We start from the raw sequence: 21,758 nt of genomic DNA on the forward strand, positions 1-21,758 counted from the left end.
GATTCTAGGCAGGGCAAACAGCATATCATAGGACTTAAGAGAAATTCAAAGAGATCGAATTTTACTAAGTTTGGTGAGAAGTTGCAAGAGATTAAATTTTTAAACAGATGAATGACATAATCAAGTCTTTTAGATAATCATTCTACTGGCCCCAAAGAGGCCATAATAGAGATAATACAGAGGCAGGAGATTAGTCCAAGGGAGAGGTGACAAATGCTAAAAATAGACAATGGTTATGAGGATGGCAAGAAATTCAGGGGATACAAGATTTAAAAATGGTAAGACTTGATGACTAGACTTATAAAGGGTTAATGTATAAATTTATGCAGTGTTGAGTAGTGGGGTCTGGAATGAAGGAAAATGCCTGTTTTTCTGGTTGGGGCAACTAATAGACTGGGACACTGTTCACTGGGATGGGAAACATTGGAGAAGCAGATTCAGGAATAGAAACAAGGAGTCCAATTTGGGACATGTTTAGTTTGAGGTGTTGTTGGACATCCAAGTTGAAATATCCAGAAGGTAGTTTGCATCCATGGGTCTGGAGCTCACAAGAAAGTTCAGGATGGAAAAATATGGACATGAGAGTCATCTGCATTTTGATAAATGAAGTTATTGCAGTAGACAAGTTTATCCAGGAAGAGCCTATAAAAATGAAGAGAAGAAGAAAAGAGCGTTGAGGATCAGCAATGTTCAGGGATAGACGAATGAGGCAGATCCAACAAAGGAGACTGAGAGGTAGTCAGAAAAGTTAAGATCATGAAATCCAAGGAAGGAGAGATATATACAAAGGAGGCAAGGGTCAAATACTGCAGAAGTCAAGATAGATATTGAAAAGTGTTTCCTAGATTTTTTTAATTTGCAGAGGAAGAAATGTGGTAGAAAGAGCATGGATCCAAGTGCCAGACAGACCAGGGTTTCAAATCCCAACTCCACAAATACTAGCATATTGTTTGACATCTGTGCCTCTGTTCATTTGTAATATGGGGATAACAATAATGAATACCTCATAGAGTTGTGGGGATTACATGAGCTCGACCATGTAAAACTTAGTACGGGGCCTAACACAGGAGGTGCAAAGTTATATCTATTGCTTCAGAGTACAAAACATAAACCACTGAACATATTTCAAATAGAAAAGTAATATGAGGTACCTACAAAATCATTGGCTACAGAAGTGGAAGTCAGGGGCCTATCATTGGACTAATGGCTTCAAGGTCATATCACTGCAGTCGTGGTCCATATCTAGTTTAGGAAGCTGTTGCTGCTGCTACCATCAGCACTACTGCCACTACAGTTTCTCATCTACAAAGTTGTGAGTACAGAAGCCACAAACATATCCTTGGAACTACCTGCTAGACATCAAGCCCCAGGAAATTATTTTCTACCTAACTTAAGCCTTCCAAATATTGTGCAAAGGCATCTCATTGCTAGAACTAAAAATGTATCAGAATCCACATTGTATCCAGAACCCTAGCTGCAAAGGAGTCTGGAATGTGTTTTTTTTTTGCCTTCCAGGAGGAAACACAATGAGGATAAGAACGGATGCTGAGTAGCAATAGATAATATCCAGATTATCTATCTTGAGGTGGAACAAATATATTCTTCCTGACTGCTGATACCAGCATTAGAACTGTAGTCAAAAAGGATATTAGTGATTGAAAAAATCTTGCAAACTATAAAGAGGGATGGGGCAAGACTAAAGGTCAAAGGATAAGCTTGAACAGGAAAATATATCTCTTTCTCTAGTATTGGAAGGAAAATGGTGAGAAGAGATACAGACAGTTTATAGGCTGGGGCCAGAAGGAGAGGGGTAGAGAAGTTAAGGAAGGTCTGTCTCATGGCATATATTATCTGTGTAAAGTGTGGAGCAAATATCATCTTCATTGAGTGAAAAACGTCAAAGCTGTCAAGGGAGTGAGAGTGGAGAGTAATGAGGGAAATAGGAAAGGAAGCTGATACAGCATGAGAAATCTTTCTGCATACTAGCTAGCAAAAAAACACCACAGGACTTATTTTATAAAGCATTGTTATTCTCATTTATTGAAAATGTCTATTTTAAAAGTCCTCCAAATAAAAACAAGTTAGAAAATTTGAGCTTGTGTAAGAAGGGCATGACAGAAGAGAAACTGAAAGGCCTCTAAAGGCAGCAGTTTAATTACAGAGTAACAGGAACCCATTTATTTATAGAGTATTGTAAACAACATAACTAAGGAGACACTGCTCTCAGGTTAACATGGCTTCATTTCCTTTATATTACTGTTTAGTGTATGGGCGTGGACACCACTCTGCACAAGCTTCATTACCCAGAGTACCGAGGGCCTCTCATCAGAAGAGCTAAGTCCCCAAAACATGCATATGTACATGTCACTTTAAAATAAAGACTTTTCAATATTTTAAGCTATATCTTATCAACTAAAATATTCTGTAATCACAAACATGTTTCCTATGAATATAGTATGCACATCTATTTCAAGCCATTGACTAACCACCGACAGGACAGATACTAAGATCTGTGTTGTTTTCAATTTTTAGGTGAAAGATGGCATATCTAAACTGCTGTGCTTAAACAGAATGACAGCCAATTCCTAGAAATCTCCTTCACTCTTAGCTTCCCATGACAGTCATGTGTGGTTGGCTGATTTGGACTGCAGGAATAGTCCATTTCCTGTGGATGGTGTAATTTCTGCTGTGCAGCAAGCAGTCAACAGCCCCGTACCATGTAGCTACAGGAATTTGAGACCCCCAGTACTAGAAAGAAAAAGGGCTTGGCAAGTTGGAGGTTTCAAACTTCAAGTCTGATTTCTAAACAACATTCGTAAAACCCACATTTATAGGCACTCATTAAATGTATCTGGAAAACAACTTTGATTAGTCCATTGGCCCTCTGCTCTCTTTCCAGTTCATCTTGAACACCTGGACAAATTTCACCAATTTGGGAGAGAGAACCTTGGGCTGACTTTTGATTATATGAAATTTGGATGTGTGCTGCCCTTCTGTGACCATCATCTAAACCTGGTTCATCACAGTTTTAATTTCTGAGATACTGGCAAAGGCGATGATTTGATTTGATGAGCAACTTGAATAAACCAATTTCAAAGAATCAGCTTCACTAGTAACCAACACACAGCTACTAGAGTAGCCTTTTCTTCCCAGATATGCAAAGAAGTCTTACTCAAAGAGGCTGATGAATATTACAGCTTCTCACAGCATATATGGGAGAGCATTAAAGTGAGTTAAAGCTATCTACTAGGGCACAATATTTCCTCAATGAAAGATTGTTTTAAAAAAGATGAGAGAAGTCGTAATTTGAATATACAATGTAAGTAAAGTAACTGCTCACAGTCTATATTTTTAAAAAGTAAGCAAAGCATACATATACTCGTTTAAACACCACTTGGTATGGTTGGCCAAAAGCACTGGGGAGATATTAAACTTACACATGAGGCAGAAGGCTAGGGGAAAATCATATCATGTACTGGGGTAGAGATGGTCAACTCTGCTGCTGAAGTGAGGACTATCTAGTGCAACTTGCTAATGGATTTGGTGTTGGCATGGATGACCAGAACTTCTGACCCACAGAGTTAAAATGTAAACCAACACAAGGTAAATAGGGGCATTACTGTTTTCTTGGTCTTATAGACAGCAGAGGGCAGTAATTAAAAAAAGTGTACATTGAGGAGTGGCACATGATGGTTCAGGGAAGGGCAACTGGATCATTGGGCAAATGTGTTCATCTTTCACCCTATTCTAGCCATAGCTCAAAAAGTTTTGCTTTCAGTAAATTAAGTACTGGGGGGCTTCCAGGTATAGGAAAGCATTGGGGGAAAAGTCAAGTTCACCTTTAATAAGCCATGGCCAGCTGCTTTGGGATAGTAGCCAGCCCCAAAAGAGTAATGGTTGTTAAAGAGGCACTATGAATTGAAGGCCATCTGAAGACCACTTAAGTCATTTGCCTACATTAGCTTTCTTTTTGTTATTGAATGGAAAAGATGCTAAGGAGACTTTTACTACCACTTTTTGCCTTTACCCCTATTGAAAAAATGTAACCAACCAACCAACAATGAGCATTCAAGCAAACAGAGGGGAAAGGGGCTGACTCAAATACAAAATAAAAACCAGAGAGGTGAGCAAACTGAGCCAAACCATTCAGCTGGACATTTCAAGATATGCTGATGGCACACTCTACCCAGCTGCACAGTAATGGTTATGGAAGAATGGAGGTCTTGCTACTGGACTCAGCCCGAATGCACTCATCAGTTTGCTTCAACAGCCTCCGGACCAGCTTTTCTAGGTCCCTTCTTGATTTCAATTCTTCTTCCAAGCATTGCTTCATTCTTTTATTCTCCTATGATGGGAAAAGACTTGTTGATTACCAAACAAATTGACTCCTTCTCAGAGCTCTTCTTGCTCATCCTCTTGGTGGCCTTTACCACTCACTACACTTTCTTTCTTCAAACTCCTCCCTCTTAACTTCTAAGACAAGGCAGCCACTTGATTCTCCTATCTCTCTCTAACCAATCCTTCTTTCTTGAAATACAGACATTCTCTAAAGCTCCAGTCCTGGTCTCTGCTAATTCAACACTCTTTTCACTTAGTGTCTGTTCTCTTTCAACTCAAGTATCTCTTAAGGGGCCTCCCTAATCTCTCTGATACTGACCTCATCTCATATCATGAGCGCTAGGTCCACAGTCCCCAATGCCAACTTGGTATTTACACTTAGATGTGTTACAAGTACCTCAAACTCATTATGTCCCAAAGTGAACTCAGTGTCTCCATCCCCAAACTTCTCTTCCTTCTGTGGTTGCTGAGCTCCATAAAGAGCACCACCACATCATACTAGATACCCAGGTAAGAAGCTTCATCTTCAATCCCCTGGCTCTTTTTTAATCCCAACATCACATCATCATTTTCCACAGGCTCTAACTCTGTGACGTGTCTTCTTTTAAATTTGTTTTCCTTTTCCATATCCTCAGTGGTACTGCCTCAGATTAGGATTTCATCATGTCTCACCCTGCTTTATAACAATTTCCTAAGTGATCTTCAAGTCTCTGGTCTCTCTCCCCTCCAATCCATCCTTTACCCTGACACCAGGTACAGTCAGTCCTCAAACACAAGGAAGAGTGTACATCATGGAGCACTGGATCACATCTGCAGAGGAGCCCACAAATCATGATTTATAATTCTGGTTATGATCTGAAAAAGAGACTTTTATATTTCATTACCTGTTTTAGTTCTTTGACCTCATCCTTCAAGGCATAAACAGTGTCAACGAGGCTCCTAGAATATAAAGTCCAGAGATTAATAGCTGGCCTAAAATGCTGTTAAGTATCGTTAAGTAAAGATCCTGAAAAACAGTGATTTTCTAGCTGATCAGAAGAGATACTGCTATAAATTGTCCTTGTATTCCTTATTGTTATAGGCTAACCACCACCACCACCACCACCACTACCACCACCACACGTGTTAATGCAAATGCCACGTTATTGCACATTTTCTATACTTCCCATCTCCTTTGCCATTCACTTCTCAGCTTGGTTGAATACAAAAAAAAACAAAGAGACTAGGGCTCATCATCAGATTTTGATTTCTTTCTTTGGGGCAGGAATGAACATCGCCTAACATATAATGAGAGGTGTCACAGGGCTCTGTCTTACAATATCTGTGCTTTGACATTGCCTGCCCTTCTCACCTATCTGAACCTACATGACATAAAGCCAGGGGCATTATTCCTGGAAGATCCCACATATTCCAGAAAAAAGATAAAATGCTCTGGCTGAGTTGTAGAGCAGTCATTTCCTTTCAAGCTCTTTCCCTGGACAAGGACTTTGGAAATTTGGGTTCCAAGTCTGATCCTAGCATTTACCAGACCCTGGGTAACCAGTTTCCTTATCATCCTCTCTTGGTCTTACTTTCCTCACATACAAAATGTGGATAATACCACATTCCCTAAAAATCTTACAAAGTTGTTGTGGGGAATAATATAGCTATATTAATAATAGGCCCTCTCCCTACCCAGCCTACAGACAGAAGTGAGCCTCAGGTCCAAGTCTCCATCAACCAAGCAAACACTGCTTACCCCACCGTGGTGAATCCCTGAGACTCAGCCCTTACCCAACTCACACATTGGCCTGAACCTCTTTCAGCAGCTGTTCCACACAAGTGGCCTGTACTGCATACTTTCCTAAAATCTATCAAAGGTCCACATACTCCAAATAAGCAGTAGCTTAACTTGGCATGTTCTGTACTGCTTGCTAAGTGGCCCCAAGCCTTGCACTAGTGGTAACTAGCCTCAGATCACCGCTTAGCATCTCTGAGGCACCTTCAAGCTTAGCACAGGAAGCTGCCAACTACAGATCACTTTGTAGCTCCTACCAGGTGCCCCTGGGCTGGGCACAGACAGCAGCTGATCTTGGCCTGCACCAGAGCCCCTTCCAAGAGGCCCTAGAACCAATGCACTCAGTAACCAGCTTTGGATCACTCCGGAGCACCACCTGATTAGCTCTACAAACAAAAAGCCCAAAGGGTGGACTTGGCAGGCAGAAGAGTTCTACTAAAACAAATCCCATTCTATGAAATCAGCCACTGTACAATAGCTCATCAGCTGTAGTCATGGACAGTCAGCCTGAGGGTCAATCACACTCACTGATGTGCTAAAAGCAATCAAAGCTCAGCTATAACAGGAGGGTCCACACCAGGAATACCTCTGGAGCACCTGGCTCAGGTGACCAGGGAGACTGCACCATTGGCCCCCACAGGACCCCTACTACATAAGGCCAACCCGCTAAGGCTGGGAGATTTATCAGATCAACATAATATATAGAAACAACACAGGGAGGCAGCCAAATGAAAAGACAAAGAAATATGTCCCAAATGAAAGAAGAGGACAAAACGCCAGAAAAATAACTAAACAAAATAGAAATAAGCAATCGACCAGATATAGAGTTCAAAATGCTGGTTATAAGAATGCTCAATGAACTTAGGGGAAGAGTAGATAAACTCAGTGAGAATTTACACAAAGAAACCATAGAAAACAACCAGTCAGAAATGAAGAATACAATAATTGCAATGAAGAATACATTAGAGAAAATAAACAGTAGATTAGATGAAGTAGGGGAGAGATTCAGTGATTTGGAAGAGAAGATAGCAGAAAACACCCAATCAGAACAGCAAAAAGAAGAATTAAAAAATAAGGAGAGTTTAAGGGATTTCTGGGACAATATCAACTGTAACAACATTTGAATCATGAGGGTACCAGAAGGAAAAGAGAGAGAACAAGGGATTGGAAATCTATTTAAAGAAATAAGGACTGAAGAAATGGAAAGATATTTCATGTTCTTGGATTGGAAGAATCAACATAGTTAAAATGACCATATTACTGAAAGCATTATACAGATTTAATGCAATCCTCATCAAAATCTCATTGGCATTTAAAAAAAAAATAGAACAAAGAATCATCAGATTTGTATGAAAGCACAAAAGACCCTAAATTGTAAAAACCATCCTGAGAAAAAAGAACAAGGCTGGAGGCATCACTCTGGCCAACTTCAAATTATACTACAATGCAACAGTAATCAAAACAGCCTGATGATATTGGCAGGAAAACAGACACATGGGCCAGTGGAACAGAATCAAGAGTCCAGAAGTAATTTGACAAAAAAGCCAAAAACATACAGTGTAGAAAGGAAAGCCTCTTTAATAAATGGTGCTGGGAAAACTGGAAAGCCATCTGCAAAAGAATGAAACTAGACTGCTGTCTATCACCACACACCAAAACTAACTCAAAATGGATTAAGGACCTGAATATAATACCTAAAACAATAAAATGCATAGAAGAAAACATAGGAACTAAACTCAAGGACCTTGGACTGAAAGAAGTTTTTATTAATTTGACCTCAAAAGCAAGGGAAGTAAAAGCTAAAATAAATGAATGCGACTACATCAAACTAAAAAGCTTTCACTCAACAAAAGTGACAACCATCCAAATGGGAAAATATATTGGCAAGCAACACCTCCAATAAGGGCCTAATATCAAAAATATACAAAGAACTCATACAACTCAGTAACAACAAAAAAACAAATGATCCAATCAAAAAATGGGCAGAGGATCTGAGCAGACACTTCCCCATAGAGGACATACAAATGGTCAACAAATATTTGAAAGATGCTCAACACCACTAGCTATTAGGGAAATGCAAATCAAAACCACAATGAGATACTATCTCACACCTGTTAGAACGCCTATAATCAACAGGACAAGCAATAACAAATGTTGGAGAAGATGTGGAGAAATAGGAACCCTCATACACTGCTGGTGGGACTGCAAATTGGTACAGCCACAATGGAAAACAGTATGGCGGTTCCTCAAAAAACTAAGAATTGATATACCATATGATCCAGCAATGCCTCTGCTCGGTATTTACCCCAAAGACTTGAAAACTCATATCCGAAAAGATATTTGCACATTGATATTCATAGCAGCATTATTCACAGTGGCTAGGACATGGAAGCAACCGAAGTGCCCTACAATAGATGATTGGCTAAAGAAGCTGTGGTACATATATACAATGAGATATTACTCAGCCATAAGAAGAGATGAAATACTTCCATTTGCAACAACATGGATGGACCTCAAGATAATCATGCTAAGTGAAATATGCCAGACAGAAAAAGTTGAAAATCACATGATATCACTTATATGTGGGATATAAACCTAAAAGCAACAAATGAGCAGGATAAACAGAGACTCATGGACATGGACTATAGACTAGTGGTTACTAGTGGTTACCAGAGGTCTATAGAGTAGTAGTTACTACTCTATAGTGGGGTAGGGGAGGAGGGGGGAGGTAGATGGGGTAAAGGGAGACAAATATAGGGAGGTAGGGGGAGGGCGAAGTGGGTAAAGGGGATCAAATATATGGTAGCTGAAGGAAACTGGACTTTAGGTGGTGAACACACAATAGAATACACAGATGTTAAATGATAATGTACATCTGAAAATTATATGATTATATTAACCAATGTTACCCCAATAAACTTAATAATAAAAAAAAAAAGACATAAGGACTGAAAACTTCCTTCCCTAATCTGGTGAAGGAAATAGACATATAGGCCCAGGAAACACAGAGAGTCCCAAACAAGATGAACTCGAAAGGCCCACAGCAAGACATGTCATAATTAAAATGCCAAAGGTTAAATACAGAGAATCTTAAAAGCAGCAAGAGAAAAGCAGTTATTTACTTACAAGAGAGATCCCCTATCTGTCAGCTGATTTCTCAGCAGAAATTTTGTAGCCCAGAAAGGATTGGCACAAAATGTTCAAAGTGATGAAAAGAAAGGATCTACAACCAAGATTACTCCACCCAGGAAAGCTATCATTTAGAATTGAAGGACAGATAAAGAGTTTCCCAACAATAAAAAAAGAAAGCCAAAGGAAATCATCACTACCAAACCAGTATTACAAGAAGTGTTAAAGAAACTTATTTAAGAAGAAAAAATAAATAAAAGTAAAAATATAAACAATAGAATAGTAATAACTACATACCTATCAATCATTATTTTAAATAAAAATGGATTAAATGCTTCAATCAAAAGATACAGGGTGACTGAATGGATAAGAAAACAAGACTCATACATATGCTGCCTAAAATAAGCCTACTTCAGGTCAAAAGACATACACAGACTGAAAATAAAGGGATAGAAAAAGATATTTCATGCAAATGAAAACAAAGGCAAAACAAAAACAAAAACAAAAACCCTGGGATAGTAATACTGATATCAGACAAAATGAATTTTAAAACAAAGACTATAACAAGAGACAAAAAAAGACATTTATTTCATAAAGATAAAGGGATCAATCCAGCAAGAGGATATACTCTTTGTAAATATTTATGCACCCATTGTAAGAACGTCTATATATATAAAGCAAATATTGATGGACATGAAAGGAGAGATTGATAGTAATACAGTTATAGAAGGGGAACTTAACACACCATTAATATCAATGGATAGGTCATCCAGATGAAAAATCAACTGGAAAACAGCAGCTTTAAATGACACATTAGATCAAATAAATTTAATAAATATTTTTAGAACATTTCACCCAAAGCAGGAGAATATACATTTTTTTCAAGTGCACATGGAACATTTTCCAGGAGAGACTACATGTTAGGCCACAAAACAAGTCTCAATAAGTTTAAGAAGACTAAAATCATAACAAGTATCTTCTCTGATTACAATGGTATGAAACTAGAAATTAATTACAAGAAGAGAACTGAAAAACACAGGAACACATGGAGGTTAAATAACATGCTTCTAAAAATTGAATGGTTTAACAACAAGATCAGGGAAGAAATCAAGATACCTTGACAAAAATGAAAATGAAAACACAACAACTCAAAATCCATGGGACACAGTGAAAGACCTTAAGAAACAAGAAAATTCTCAAGTAAAAAATCTAAACTTAGCTTTTTTGTCAGCTGGCCATGAAGATAGCAGACATTCAGACCAAGAGTGTTTACCAAAAGCAGCAGACCATCTTCCAAAATAAGAGGGCCCTACTTTCATGGGCCAGCCTCCCGGTATCTGTGCCACTACTAGAGGAAGGGATTGTCCCCTGGGAGTTGAAAGGGTTGACAACAAAGATGGGGTTTTTTTTCATCCTCTGGAGTATGTGGATGGGAATGGGGGCTAAATCCTGCCTCCTGCCTTCATCTCTTGGTGAAGACAACTTGTATTAATGATGCAGCACCTCTCAAAAATAAAATTTAATCTTACAACTAACAGAACTAGTATAAAGAGAGCAAATAAAGTCCAAAGTGAGTGGAAGGAAGGAAATAATAAAAATCAGAGCAAAAATAAATGAAATAGAGTCTAAAAAAATAGTACAAAAGATCACTAAAAACAAGAGCTAGTTCCTTTGAAAAGCTAAAAGAACAAACAAAAATGATAAACCTTCCACCAAACTCAACAAGAAAAACAGATAAATAAAATTAGTGACAATTGACATCATGGAAATACAAAGGATTATAAGAAAATTCTACAAACACTTATACGCCAACAAAGTGAATACCCTGCAAGAAATGGATAAATTCCTAAAAGCTTACAATATTCCAAGACTGAATCATGAAGAAACAGAAATTCTGAACAGACCAATAACTACGAACATAATCAAGTCATTAATCAAAAAAAAAAAAAAAACACCTCCTAATAAACAAAAGTCCTGGAGTGGATGGCTTCACAGGAGAATTTTACCAAACATTCAAAAAAGAATTAACACCTATTGTTCTCAAAATATTTCAAAAAATTCAAGAGGAGGGAAGACTCTCAAGCTCACTTTACAGGGCCACCATTACCCTGATTCCCAAACAAGACAGAGATATTCAAAAAGGAAATTACAGGGCAATATTCCTAATGAACATAGATGCAAAATTCCTCAACGAAATTATTAGCAGACCAAATTCAGCAATATATTAAAAAGATCATACACCATGATCAAGTGAGATTTATTCCTGATCTGCAAATCAATTAACATGACACACCATGTAAACAAAACGAAGGATACAAATCATATGATATCAATAGATACAGAAAAAGCATTTGACAAAATTCAGCATATATTTACGATAAAAATCTTCAGCAAAATAGGAATGGAGGGAACATATTTCAACATAATAAAGACCATATATGACAAAAACAGCTAATATCATACTTAATGAGGAAAGGTTAAAGCATTTTCCTTAAGATCAAGAACAAGACAAGGATGTTTACTTTTACCACTTTTATTCAACATAATATTGGAAGACCTAACCACAGCAATCAAACAAAAAGAAATGAACAGCATCCAAATTGGAAAGGAAGAAGTAAAACTGTCATTATTTGCAGATAACATGATACTATATAAAGAGAACCCTAAAGATTCCACAAAAACCTATTAGAACTGATAAATAAACTCAGTAAAGTAGCAGGATACAAAATTAATATTCAGAAATCAGTTGCATTTTTGTACCCCAATAATGAACTATCAGAAAGAAATTAAAAAAACAATCTCATTCATAATTGCATCAAGAAAAAACCTAGGAATAAACTTAACTAAGGAGGTAAAAAACCTGTACTCAGAAATTAATAAGACATTGAAAAAAGGAATTAAAGAAGATACAAATAAATGGAAGCATATACCATGCTCATGGATAGAATTAACATCGTTAAATGGCCATACAACCCAAAACAATCTATAGATTCAATGCAATCCATATCAAAATACCAATGTCAGTTTTCAGATACCTAGAACAAATAATCCTAAAATTTATATAGAACCATAAAGATCCTGAATAGCCATGGCAATTTTGAGAAAGAAGAATGAAGTTGGAGGTATCATACTACCTGATATAAAACTGTACTACAAAGCTATAGTAATCAAGATAGAATGGTACTGGCATAGAAAGAGATACACAGATCAGTGGAAGAGAATAGAGAGCCCAGAAATAAATCCATGCCTATATAGTCAATTAATCTATGATAAAGGAAGCAAAAATATGTCATGGGGTAAAGACAGCATATTTAATAAATGGTGGTGGGAAAACTGAACAGATACATGCAAAAAAATTAAACTAGACCACTTTCTTATACCATATACAAGAAAAAACTTGAAATAATTAAAGACTTAACTATAGGACCCAAAACCATAAATCTCCTAGAAGAAAATATAGGCAGTAAACTCTCTGACATAGCACTTAGTAATATTTTTTGGATATGTCTCCTCAGGCAAAGGAAACAGAAGAAAAAAATAAATAAACGAGACTATATCAAACTAAAAAGTGTTTGCACAGCAAAGGAAACCATCAACAATATGAAAAGACAACCTACTGGAAAGGAGAAGGTATTCGTCAATGATACATCCAATAAGGAGTTTATATTCAATATATATAAAGAATTCATACAACTTAACACCAAAAAACAAACAATCCAATTAAAAAATGGGCAGAGGTCATGAATAGACATTTTCCTAAGAGAACATACATATGGCCAATAGACATATGAAAAGATGCTCAACATCACTAATCATCAGAGAAATGCAAACTAAAACCACAAAGAGATGTCATCTCATACCTGTCAGAATGGCTATCATCAATAAATCAACAAACAAGTGTTGGCTAGGGTGTGGAGCCCTTGTGCACTGTTGATGGGATTGCAAATTGGTGCAGTCACTATGGAAAACAGTATGAAGATTCCTCAAACAATTAAAAATAGAACTATCATATGACCCAGCAATCCCACTTTTGGATATTTACCTGAAGAAATCCAAATCATTAATTCAAAAAGATATATACATCCCTATGTTTACTGCAGTGCTATTTACAATAACCAAGATATAGAACCAACCTAAGTGTCCAGCAATAGATGATTGGATAGAGAAGATGTGGTACACACATGCAATGGACTATTACTTGGCTATAAAAAATGAAATCTTAACAATTGCAACAACATAGATGGTCTTAAAGAGTACTATGCTAAATGAAATAAGTCGGACAGAGAAAGACAAATACCATGTGATCTCACTTATATGTGGAAACTAAAAATCAAAATAAACTATCAAAACAGAAACAAATTCATAGATACAGAGAACAAACTAAAGGTTTTCAGATGGGAGGGGGATTGGGGGTGCTGTGTGAAAAAGAGGAAGGGATTAAGAAGTATAAATTTGCAATTACAAAATAGTCATGGAGATGTGAAGTACAACATAGGTAATATAGTCCATAATATTGTAAATAACTATGTATGGTGCCAGGTGGGTGGGTACTAGACTTATCGGGAGTATCACTTAATAAGTTATATAAAAGTTTACCATTATGCTATTCCCCTGAAACTAATATAATATTGAATGTCAACAGTAATTTAAAAATAATTTTAAAAATAATTATAATATATAATCATTTATATTATAATTATACATAGTATAACTATTTATTGAGTGATCACCATGTGGTAGCCTTTATACTTATTCCATTTAAGCCTTCATCAACTCTGAAAGTATTATTATCATATCCATTTTAAAGATGAGGAAACTGAGGCACAGATAGGTAAAGGAACTTGCCCCAGATTACAGGGCCAACAAGTAGCAGAATTTGGAGTTGAACCAGAGTTGTTCTTCTCATAAGCCCCAGTGCTTTACCATTTGGCTATATCACTTAATAAACTAGGTGGAAAAGTACTGTACAATGACTATGCCAAGCACTTTGAAATGTGCTGTTTGATGCAAATTTAGGCCTGACTTCAGAAATGACTCAAGTTTAAACAAATGAATTATTTGGCTACTTTGTGTTTATTTTATGATCCATAAGCTATTTGACCTAATTTTCCTCCATTAGGTCACCCTCACTACTGTGCAAAGGTAGGCCAAGGACATAATTTCCCTGAACCTGTTTCCTCATCTGTAAAAGTGGTGAAAGTCATGCTTATCTAACTGGATTGCTGTAGAATTTTAAATGAGATCAAGTAGGTGTAAATCTAGTGCCTGACTCAATAAATGTGAGAAATATCCCTCTGGGCAGGAAAAGTGGTTCTGTGACCTTCTCAGGCATCTCCTAAAGCCACGCAGAGCGACATTCCTGTGTACCCTGCAGTACTTTACTGTACGGGGGAATGGGCTCCAGGGACAGCCACCACAGAGTTTCACCCCCTGTGCCTCTCCTTCCCTCTTCTGTTTGCTGGGAGGCAGCCCTCCTGAGGCTCCCAATTACACAATCAGCAAAAAGGGCTACATTCTCAGATGAGAAGGGGTAGTCCTCCAGTGCAGGCTATGCCAAAGCCACATTGCCCAGCCAGAACCTTCTTTCCAGCCTCCAGACAAATTAGAAAAATTTTAACCTACTCTACTCACTTTTCTTCAATGATGGTCTGGCCGTTGCTTCTAGTTTCTTCAATGATGAGTTTCTCTTCCTCGGGGAGTAAGACTTGTGGAACTGAATCCTTGCGAGCACCTACAAACAAGGGTTGCAAGAGGGAAGAGTTACTAGTGAGGACTATTTATAGGTGTTAGTTCCTTTCTTCTATTGTTATTGAAAGGTCTTGGTTGATAGTATTTTGCAACCTTGCACCCAGAGAAGAGTCACTCAACATTTAATGACTAAATCTTTCTGAAGTGAGGAAATACTAAATTATTAAATATATTGATTCAATCTTGGGGAGGGGAGCATTTTATACTCAGAGAAATAATGTGAAAGGGCCACTCTGATACCTGTCCTCAACCAAGACCCCATCTTTTTCTGTTTTGCCTCCTCAACAGCAAAAAACTGACTAATGATCATTCTGTCTCTGCATATCTCCAGGGAAGGACACACCACATCCTATGCTGTGCTGTTATATAATTTTAGTAAATTTAGAGTAGCACTGCACTGGAACACAATGTCCTTAAAGGGCTACAGAAGTATCACTCACTCCCATTTGTTCTTTTTACAGTCTAATAAGGTAAGGTAGGGTCAGGTAAGACCATTTTGATCAAGGGTTGAATCAGTGTTGGGAGATTATCATTTCAGCGGGAAAGATACAGGACTTCTCTCTGCTCAGATTGTCTCCAGGATCTGGGATTGGAAGAGGTGATAGAACAGACATGGGACCTGAACAAACAGCTCTCCTGCACTTCCAACCTCCTTCTAACTTCTGGATCCTTCCTCCCGGAGCTCGAGCCCTTGATCTTCAGTCTCCCTGAGCCTCTGGTTTCCGCTCTTCTAAGCCAGGCTCCTTCAAGCTGTGAACACTCATTGCCTTCATTTGATCACCTCCTCTTTCCTCAGGTGGCTGTGTCTCTGCCTTCCATAAGGCCTAGCCCTTCATAGGTACTTAATGAGTAAATAGCAGACTGACTAACTGACCAACCAACTGAATACATCAAGAAACAATAGCAGTCAGTTCTAGAGAAATTGGATTTCCGGCTGGAGAGGGATAGAGGGTGGTAGGTCACTAGATGTTGAAAGGCTTGCTGCACTAGACATCTTCCACATGCAAAAGGTAGGCTAGGGAGGAGAGGCGAAAATGTGACTCTTTAGGCCAGAACACCTGCCTGTACCTCTGAGCAGATGTATTGACTCTAGACTCTATTCATGTGAAGGGAGGTGGGGTGGGGGAGGAGATGAGATCAGATTTTACTATATGAGGGCTGTTTCCTGTGGTGTCTTCTTGTCCCCATCTCATTCCTAGTTTTACGATAAAAACTGCTCTCACTTTCCTTTCCTGGCTCTGCAAAACTTATTGTCAGAGCTGGACATGCCCAAAGCCACAGTCAGGTTTTATCTGTGAAGCAGAAGTTGTGACATTCCCCTCTTCACAGTCAAATGTGTCAACTTTCACATCGAGCATTTTCCTCATAACGGCCTTAGAGAAATGTCAATCTGAAAGCATATGTCAAGGCAATCCACCTAAGTAATCCCTTTCCACACTCAAGTGATGGGTTAGTGGTTGTCCAACATGAAGAATGATGAAGAACTTATTTCTTACCCAGATGTCAAAACCCCACGCAACATATCCTGAATGTCTATAATAATGGAAGACAAGAGACATAACTGACCTGGCTTTTTAAAAAGCACAAGGATGATTCAGAAAACTATCTCGCTTTCAATTTATGGCCTGAAAGTTGTTCGGGGAAATACCCTCTTCTAATATCTCCCTGATAAATTGTATACATTCCGAACAGCCCCTGCTAGGTAGCTACATTTCCAGATTTTCAGAGCAACTTTGAAATGAGTTTGGTGAAGCACTGTTCACTTAAATATGCAGCTGATCAAAGATAGTATTTTGACTTCCTTTTCAAATCTGCCTATAAGAAGAGATTAGCATCAGTTCACAGACACAGGAACTCTATGGGCTCTTTAATTCCTAACTAGTGTTGGTGAAGGTATCTGCGTACTTCAAAGGAGAATGACTTTAAAAAATTTTTTTCATTTCTATCACCTCCAACTTTTTTAGTCTTGCATCTCTCTCTCTCTGGGTGAAAAGAAACTGGGTAAACAAACCACTTGGTAGCCAAAACCACCTTATCTGAAAGATGCAGTCCTACACTGCTCCTCTGCATCAAGTCACCTGCTTTACACACCCTGCAACCCATGTGAGTTGTTTGTCTCTTATAAGAGGCAATGAGCAGTGAAAAAGAAACATTATTCATTAGAGAAAGTGGGGAAACCTACTTGAGCTATGGCCTTGTTGAAAGTTTGCGCTGGTACAGTAGGCTTCAATCACTTTAAGAATCTGAGCGTCTTCTTCCAGAGCAGCTGTACCTATGAAATTTAAATAATAATGACTTTTCATAGAGATATATGCCTCTGGACACTCAAAAAGTTGCAGAGCACTGGGGACTGCCTTCTGTGAACAGTGGTGTTTCTGAAAGGCAGGAGGAAAAGCTGTCAAACCCTCATAATGGAGTGAGAGTGACAATATCCCCATAGAGCTCTGGGGTCAGTAGTCCACCCAGAGCTCTAAATTGGGGATTCCTGTAGTTTTCTCTTCATGGCCACAATTATAGCACTGGGTTTGATCCTAGCCTCAGTTCTCATCCGATACACCACATCCTTCCTCTTCTTCAAATTTCAAGGCTCACCTTCTCTAGGAAGCTTTCCCCATTAACCCCACCCATGTTCTAACAAGCTAGCATAGTCATTGATTCTCTCTCCTCCTTCATCCTCCTCTGCCTCATTCTTGAAATGACTGGATGGCAGAATCCTGTTAACATGCTGATGTGCATACCTAAGTGTGGGGTGGGGGATGGAGGATGAAGAAGCTAGAGTTTTATCCACACTATATTTTTTGATTTTTAAACACAGTTCTGTCACCCATTTGTGAGACAAATCTACATGTCAGCAGGGTGATTCCTTGGCTAACTGAGAACATTACAGAGTATTAGATTTCCAGAAGGATTTCAGTTTTCAGGTCTATTTAGTCTATCTCAGTAGAGGAAATTATTGCAGGCATCAAAAACTAAGAGGGAAAAATGTATCTGCAACAAATGGTCCTTTTAGTGGTTCTAAATCAGATGGGTCAAAATATTCATCACAAAAATCATACAGATGGTATTTGCCTAAGATGATATGAAATGCAGCAGGAGATGGTTTATTCAAAAATCTTAGAGGTGACCAAAACTTTCCATGTGTTTTTTTTTTTACTTTGTGTAACACATGATGCCAGGAAAAATTTCTCTAATTATCTGCTTTAAAAAAATTCTTCTGTTATTTTATCCATATCAACTTTCAGGAAGTGCAAAACACATACTTTTTCGAATCACATATTCCTCCTCTGATGGCTTTCTTTCAGTCTTTCTTTTATGAAGAAACTTCTTCATTGTTTTGGGGCTTTTACTAGACTCCTGCAAGAACAGAGTTTTCTTTATGAATTGAAATTCTCCTCCAAAAACAAGAGCAAATGCAATTAAATAGAATGGCTCTCTCTTATTTTGACAGTCTCAGTTAGGAGTGCATCGAAATTTAATATTAGACACAAAAATGGCTCCAATAAACTTTGAAAGGTTAAATAAAACACATTATCCTCTCAATTGCCAGAGAGATGGAAATAAGAATGGAGTGTGCCTACTGAAGATGCAGCAGATTCTTCAGGAGGCCAAATGCCTTTAGGGTACCATCTGCAGAAAAAGTAATGGATGTCAATCCTAGAGAAATAAAAGTTTAACTAACTTGGTTTATATTCCCCACTAATACAGTTTAAAGGGAATTACATAACAATTGTAACTACTATTATAGTATATGCCACTTTTCAAAGAGCTTGAAAACTATTTAAATAAATTTTCCTTAGCAACAGTCCCACAACAAAGAATATTAATTTCTATTTGTCAGATGGGAAAATTAAGGCAGAGGGACTAAGTAATTTCCCTGCGGTCAGAGAGAAGAGCCAAATAAATGACTTACTGATAATAATTTTGAGTTAGGAGTAACTTTCCTATAGCTGAGCTTAAATATACATATATAAAGCTATATTTTTAATTAGTAGGTAAAAGAGATATGAATTATATAAATTATTGCATTCGCTTTTGCCATATGAATAAACAGATATGAAAAACTCACATGACAAAAATAGAAAAACACAGCATTAAAAAAAACAGGAAAACAGGCATATTAAAGGCATTATAAGATGACATTTTCATATGTATTTCACAAGAGCCTGCTTTTTGAAGAAAGTACTTACATGTCAGATTTGCATCTTCATATTTTAGCCACCAATAATAACAAGGGACAAAACAAGCATAAAAGAAAGCTTCATTCATCAAAGGTTATAGCATTATGATGTCACTGTAAGCCAAAGATAGTGTTCTACCCTTACCTTTAAGATATAAGACATCCTCTAAAGTGAATATGTAAAGAAAGAGAAGATGAGCGTGAGAGATCGATGGTTACAATGACCAAATCCATTTATCAATAATTCTAAAACAATATTTGAAATGTTAGTGTTATCATAAATCACACAGAGAGAATATCATCACGTTTCCCACATTAGTTTCAGATGCAATACCATCATGCAAAAGCCCAAGGAATACAGTTGTGTGCAGAATAACAAATGCTGAAAATAACTAAAATTATATACCACATAGTAAGAATTTATTAATAACTCCCTTCTCCCAGCAGAAACAAAGTGATCATGCCTTAGTTTTAATGGATTAGTTCTGTGAAAGATTAAGTCAACTTTACCATTCAAAGTTCACCTTAATTTGAATTTAGTAACAGACAATTATGAAATATCCATCATTAAAAGGGGGACCTACGTAATAACTATGAAGTGGCACTTCTGGTTTAGGTAGTCAAAGAAAATTGGATGATTGCAGGTATCATAGGTCAATTTCCAAAACAAACCCATGGAACTGTTTCCTGGCCAAATTCTAACTACTGGCACATAGTAAAGATTCAGCTCAAGGATTATTTTTCCTATCATGTTGGGTTGAAAGGATCAAAAACATCCTCCAGTGTCTAAATATTGTTCCACTTTTCACTACACTGAGAGTTGAGGCAACAATTAATTGAAACAGTAGCATAGTATTTTAAATCAAAACAAACTCAAAATTCAGCTAAATCTGCATCACTCATCAAACCACACATTTGATATAGAAGTATATGCTGCCTTTGCATCATAATTCTATGATGTGTCTCACAACTGTCACAAACTTAATTCTTCACTCAGTAAGACCTATTTAATGAACATTTACTAATAAATGAGGATCTTTTCTGAAAGCTGAAATGATGAGCAACAGGTTGGGGGGGGAAAAAGAAACACTGGATGGAAAAGGTAACACTCCACACAGTTACTGACATTTCCTGACTGCAACTTTGAGAGGAAAAAAAAAAAACAAACAAACCTTGAAATCCCCACACTACCTATATATCAAATTTCCTCTAAGGTTGTCGCTTAGACGACTCCTTTTAAAAGATATTCCTTTCATTAAATTCTTTTCCCTTTCCAACTGCAGCAAATAGTTCAGACTTTCATAGATCCGAGTCATGGCTTGCTCCCATAAGACTACTAATATGGTTCAATAGACCAAAATAATCCAAAATGCAGATTTGGGTCTGCTTGTTTAGAAATTCAACTCGTAATGAAGTGGCTCTTGTTTGAGATGTGTGTATATCACTACCAACTTATAAATGATCATATCATCATAAAGGTAAACCGAAGGCACTTCAGAAGGAGGCCAGGGAAATTCGGGCAGTGCACATAAACCCTGTTGATAGTCAGTAAATATTTGTAGATGGACAATGGAAAATAGAAAATTAAGAAATTAAGAAATTTTAAAAAAATCACCGAGTCTAGCAATTCAAGATTGACTAACATGTATCACCTATCATAAATTCTAAGCATATTCCCATAGAACAATTTGTAATAAGCTACAAAATTAGCTTGTCAGAAGCATTTTATACCACATGTAGCAAAATTACCTCTTTATAACCTAGAGCTGCTGATGGTCTAAGTGGAGGTGCAGGTCGTAGACAACTTAAACTCCATGGTTTTATAATTTGAGGAGGCTCCAAGGGTCCTCGAGTCTGTCCGGTAGAACTAAAAGACTGGGAAAATGTCCAATGAGATGTTGGCACTCTGCCATCCGAACCCAACCTTGTGCCCCACAGTGAGAGAACAACAATAGCTTCATTGGATCAGCAAAGCCAGCCATAGAAAGGGAAAGAAGGGAAAACAAATGTCTCCAGTTTGAGAACTGGTACTTTCTAGTCAAGGTTATGGGGTCTCTAAGGAGCAACACAAAATGGACTCAACATCCTATGATCCTGTCCTCCTGCTCTCTTTTGCAATTTCATTGAAGTCATTTTCCCCCTCTATAAGGGAGGAAAGTGGAGTAACAGTCAATTTTGAATTAGTGTAGTCATGTGTTTGGCACTCTATTAGATGCTTAAATAGATCATTCATCAGAACAACCTAAGACAAACCTTAGCAAAGTGAAGTAACTAGCTACCAATTGGTGAAGCCAAGATTTGGACCCAGATCTGATGCCAAAGCCCTTGTTCTTCCCACCACAACACACAGTGCTCAAAATGGGAATTTCAGTATCAAAGGTTTGAGTGTTAATAGACAACACAGCATATCTTCGATCTCACTCAGCAAGTACAATAAAATCTCATCAATTCAAGTTACATGAATACAAAATTTATGATAACTTGGAAGAAGGTAATGTTAAAAGTTTACTCTTGAAGTTTACTCAGTGAATGTGATAACATAAATGAGATTATGTGGAGATGCTTAAACACTTATGAAGGTAAACTATG

General features: G+C 37.6%; 1 protein-coding gene across 5 annotated transcripts in view; it reads right to left on the reverse strand.

Annotated features, from left to right (window-relative positions):
- Positions 1-2,045: 2,045 nt before the first annotated feature.
- ARHGEF6 (Rac/Cdc42 guanine nucleotide exchange factor 6) overlaps positions 2,046-21,758 on the reverse strand; it is a 112,011-nt gene continuing 92,298 nt past the window's right edge. For 4 of the 5 annotated variants that reach the window (XM_011382415.2, XM_011382417.2, XM_011382419.2 and 1 more), the window contains 7 exons: positions 20,919-21,044; positions 19,315-19,335; positions 18,253-18,346; positions 17,175-17,264; positions 14,876-14,975; positions 5,223-5,277; positions 2,046-4,345 (listed from right to left, as the gene is read on the reverse strand). In XM_011382415.2, coding sequence (XP_011380717.1) covers positions 4,205-4,345; positions 5,223-5,277; positions 14,876-14,975; positions 17,175-17,264; positions 18,253-18,346; positions 19,315-19,335; positions 20,919-21,044 — 627 coding nt within the window. In that variant the 3' untranslated portion in view covers positions 2,046-4,204. The remainder of the gene's footprint in view (positions 4,346-5,222; positions 5,278-14,875; positions 14,976-17,174; positions 17,265-18,252; positions 18,347-19,314; positions 19,336-20,918; positions 21,045-21,758) is intronic. The other variant, XM_011382421.2, reaches the window with a different exon arrangement.

Source organism: Pteropus vampyrus, unplaced genomic scaffold (assembly GCF_000151845.1).
Source record: "Pteropus vampyrus isolate Shadow unplaced genomic scaffold, Pvam_2.0 Scaffold472, whole genome shotgun sequence".
Taxonomy (NCBI): Eukaryota; Metazoa; Chordata; class Mammalia; order Chiroptera; family Pteropodidae; genus Pteropus; species Pteropus vampyrus.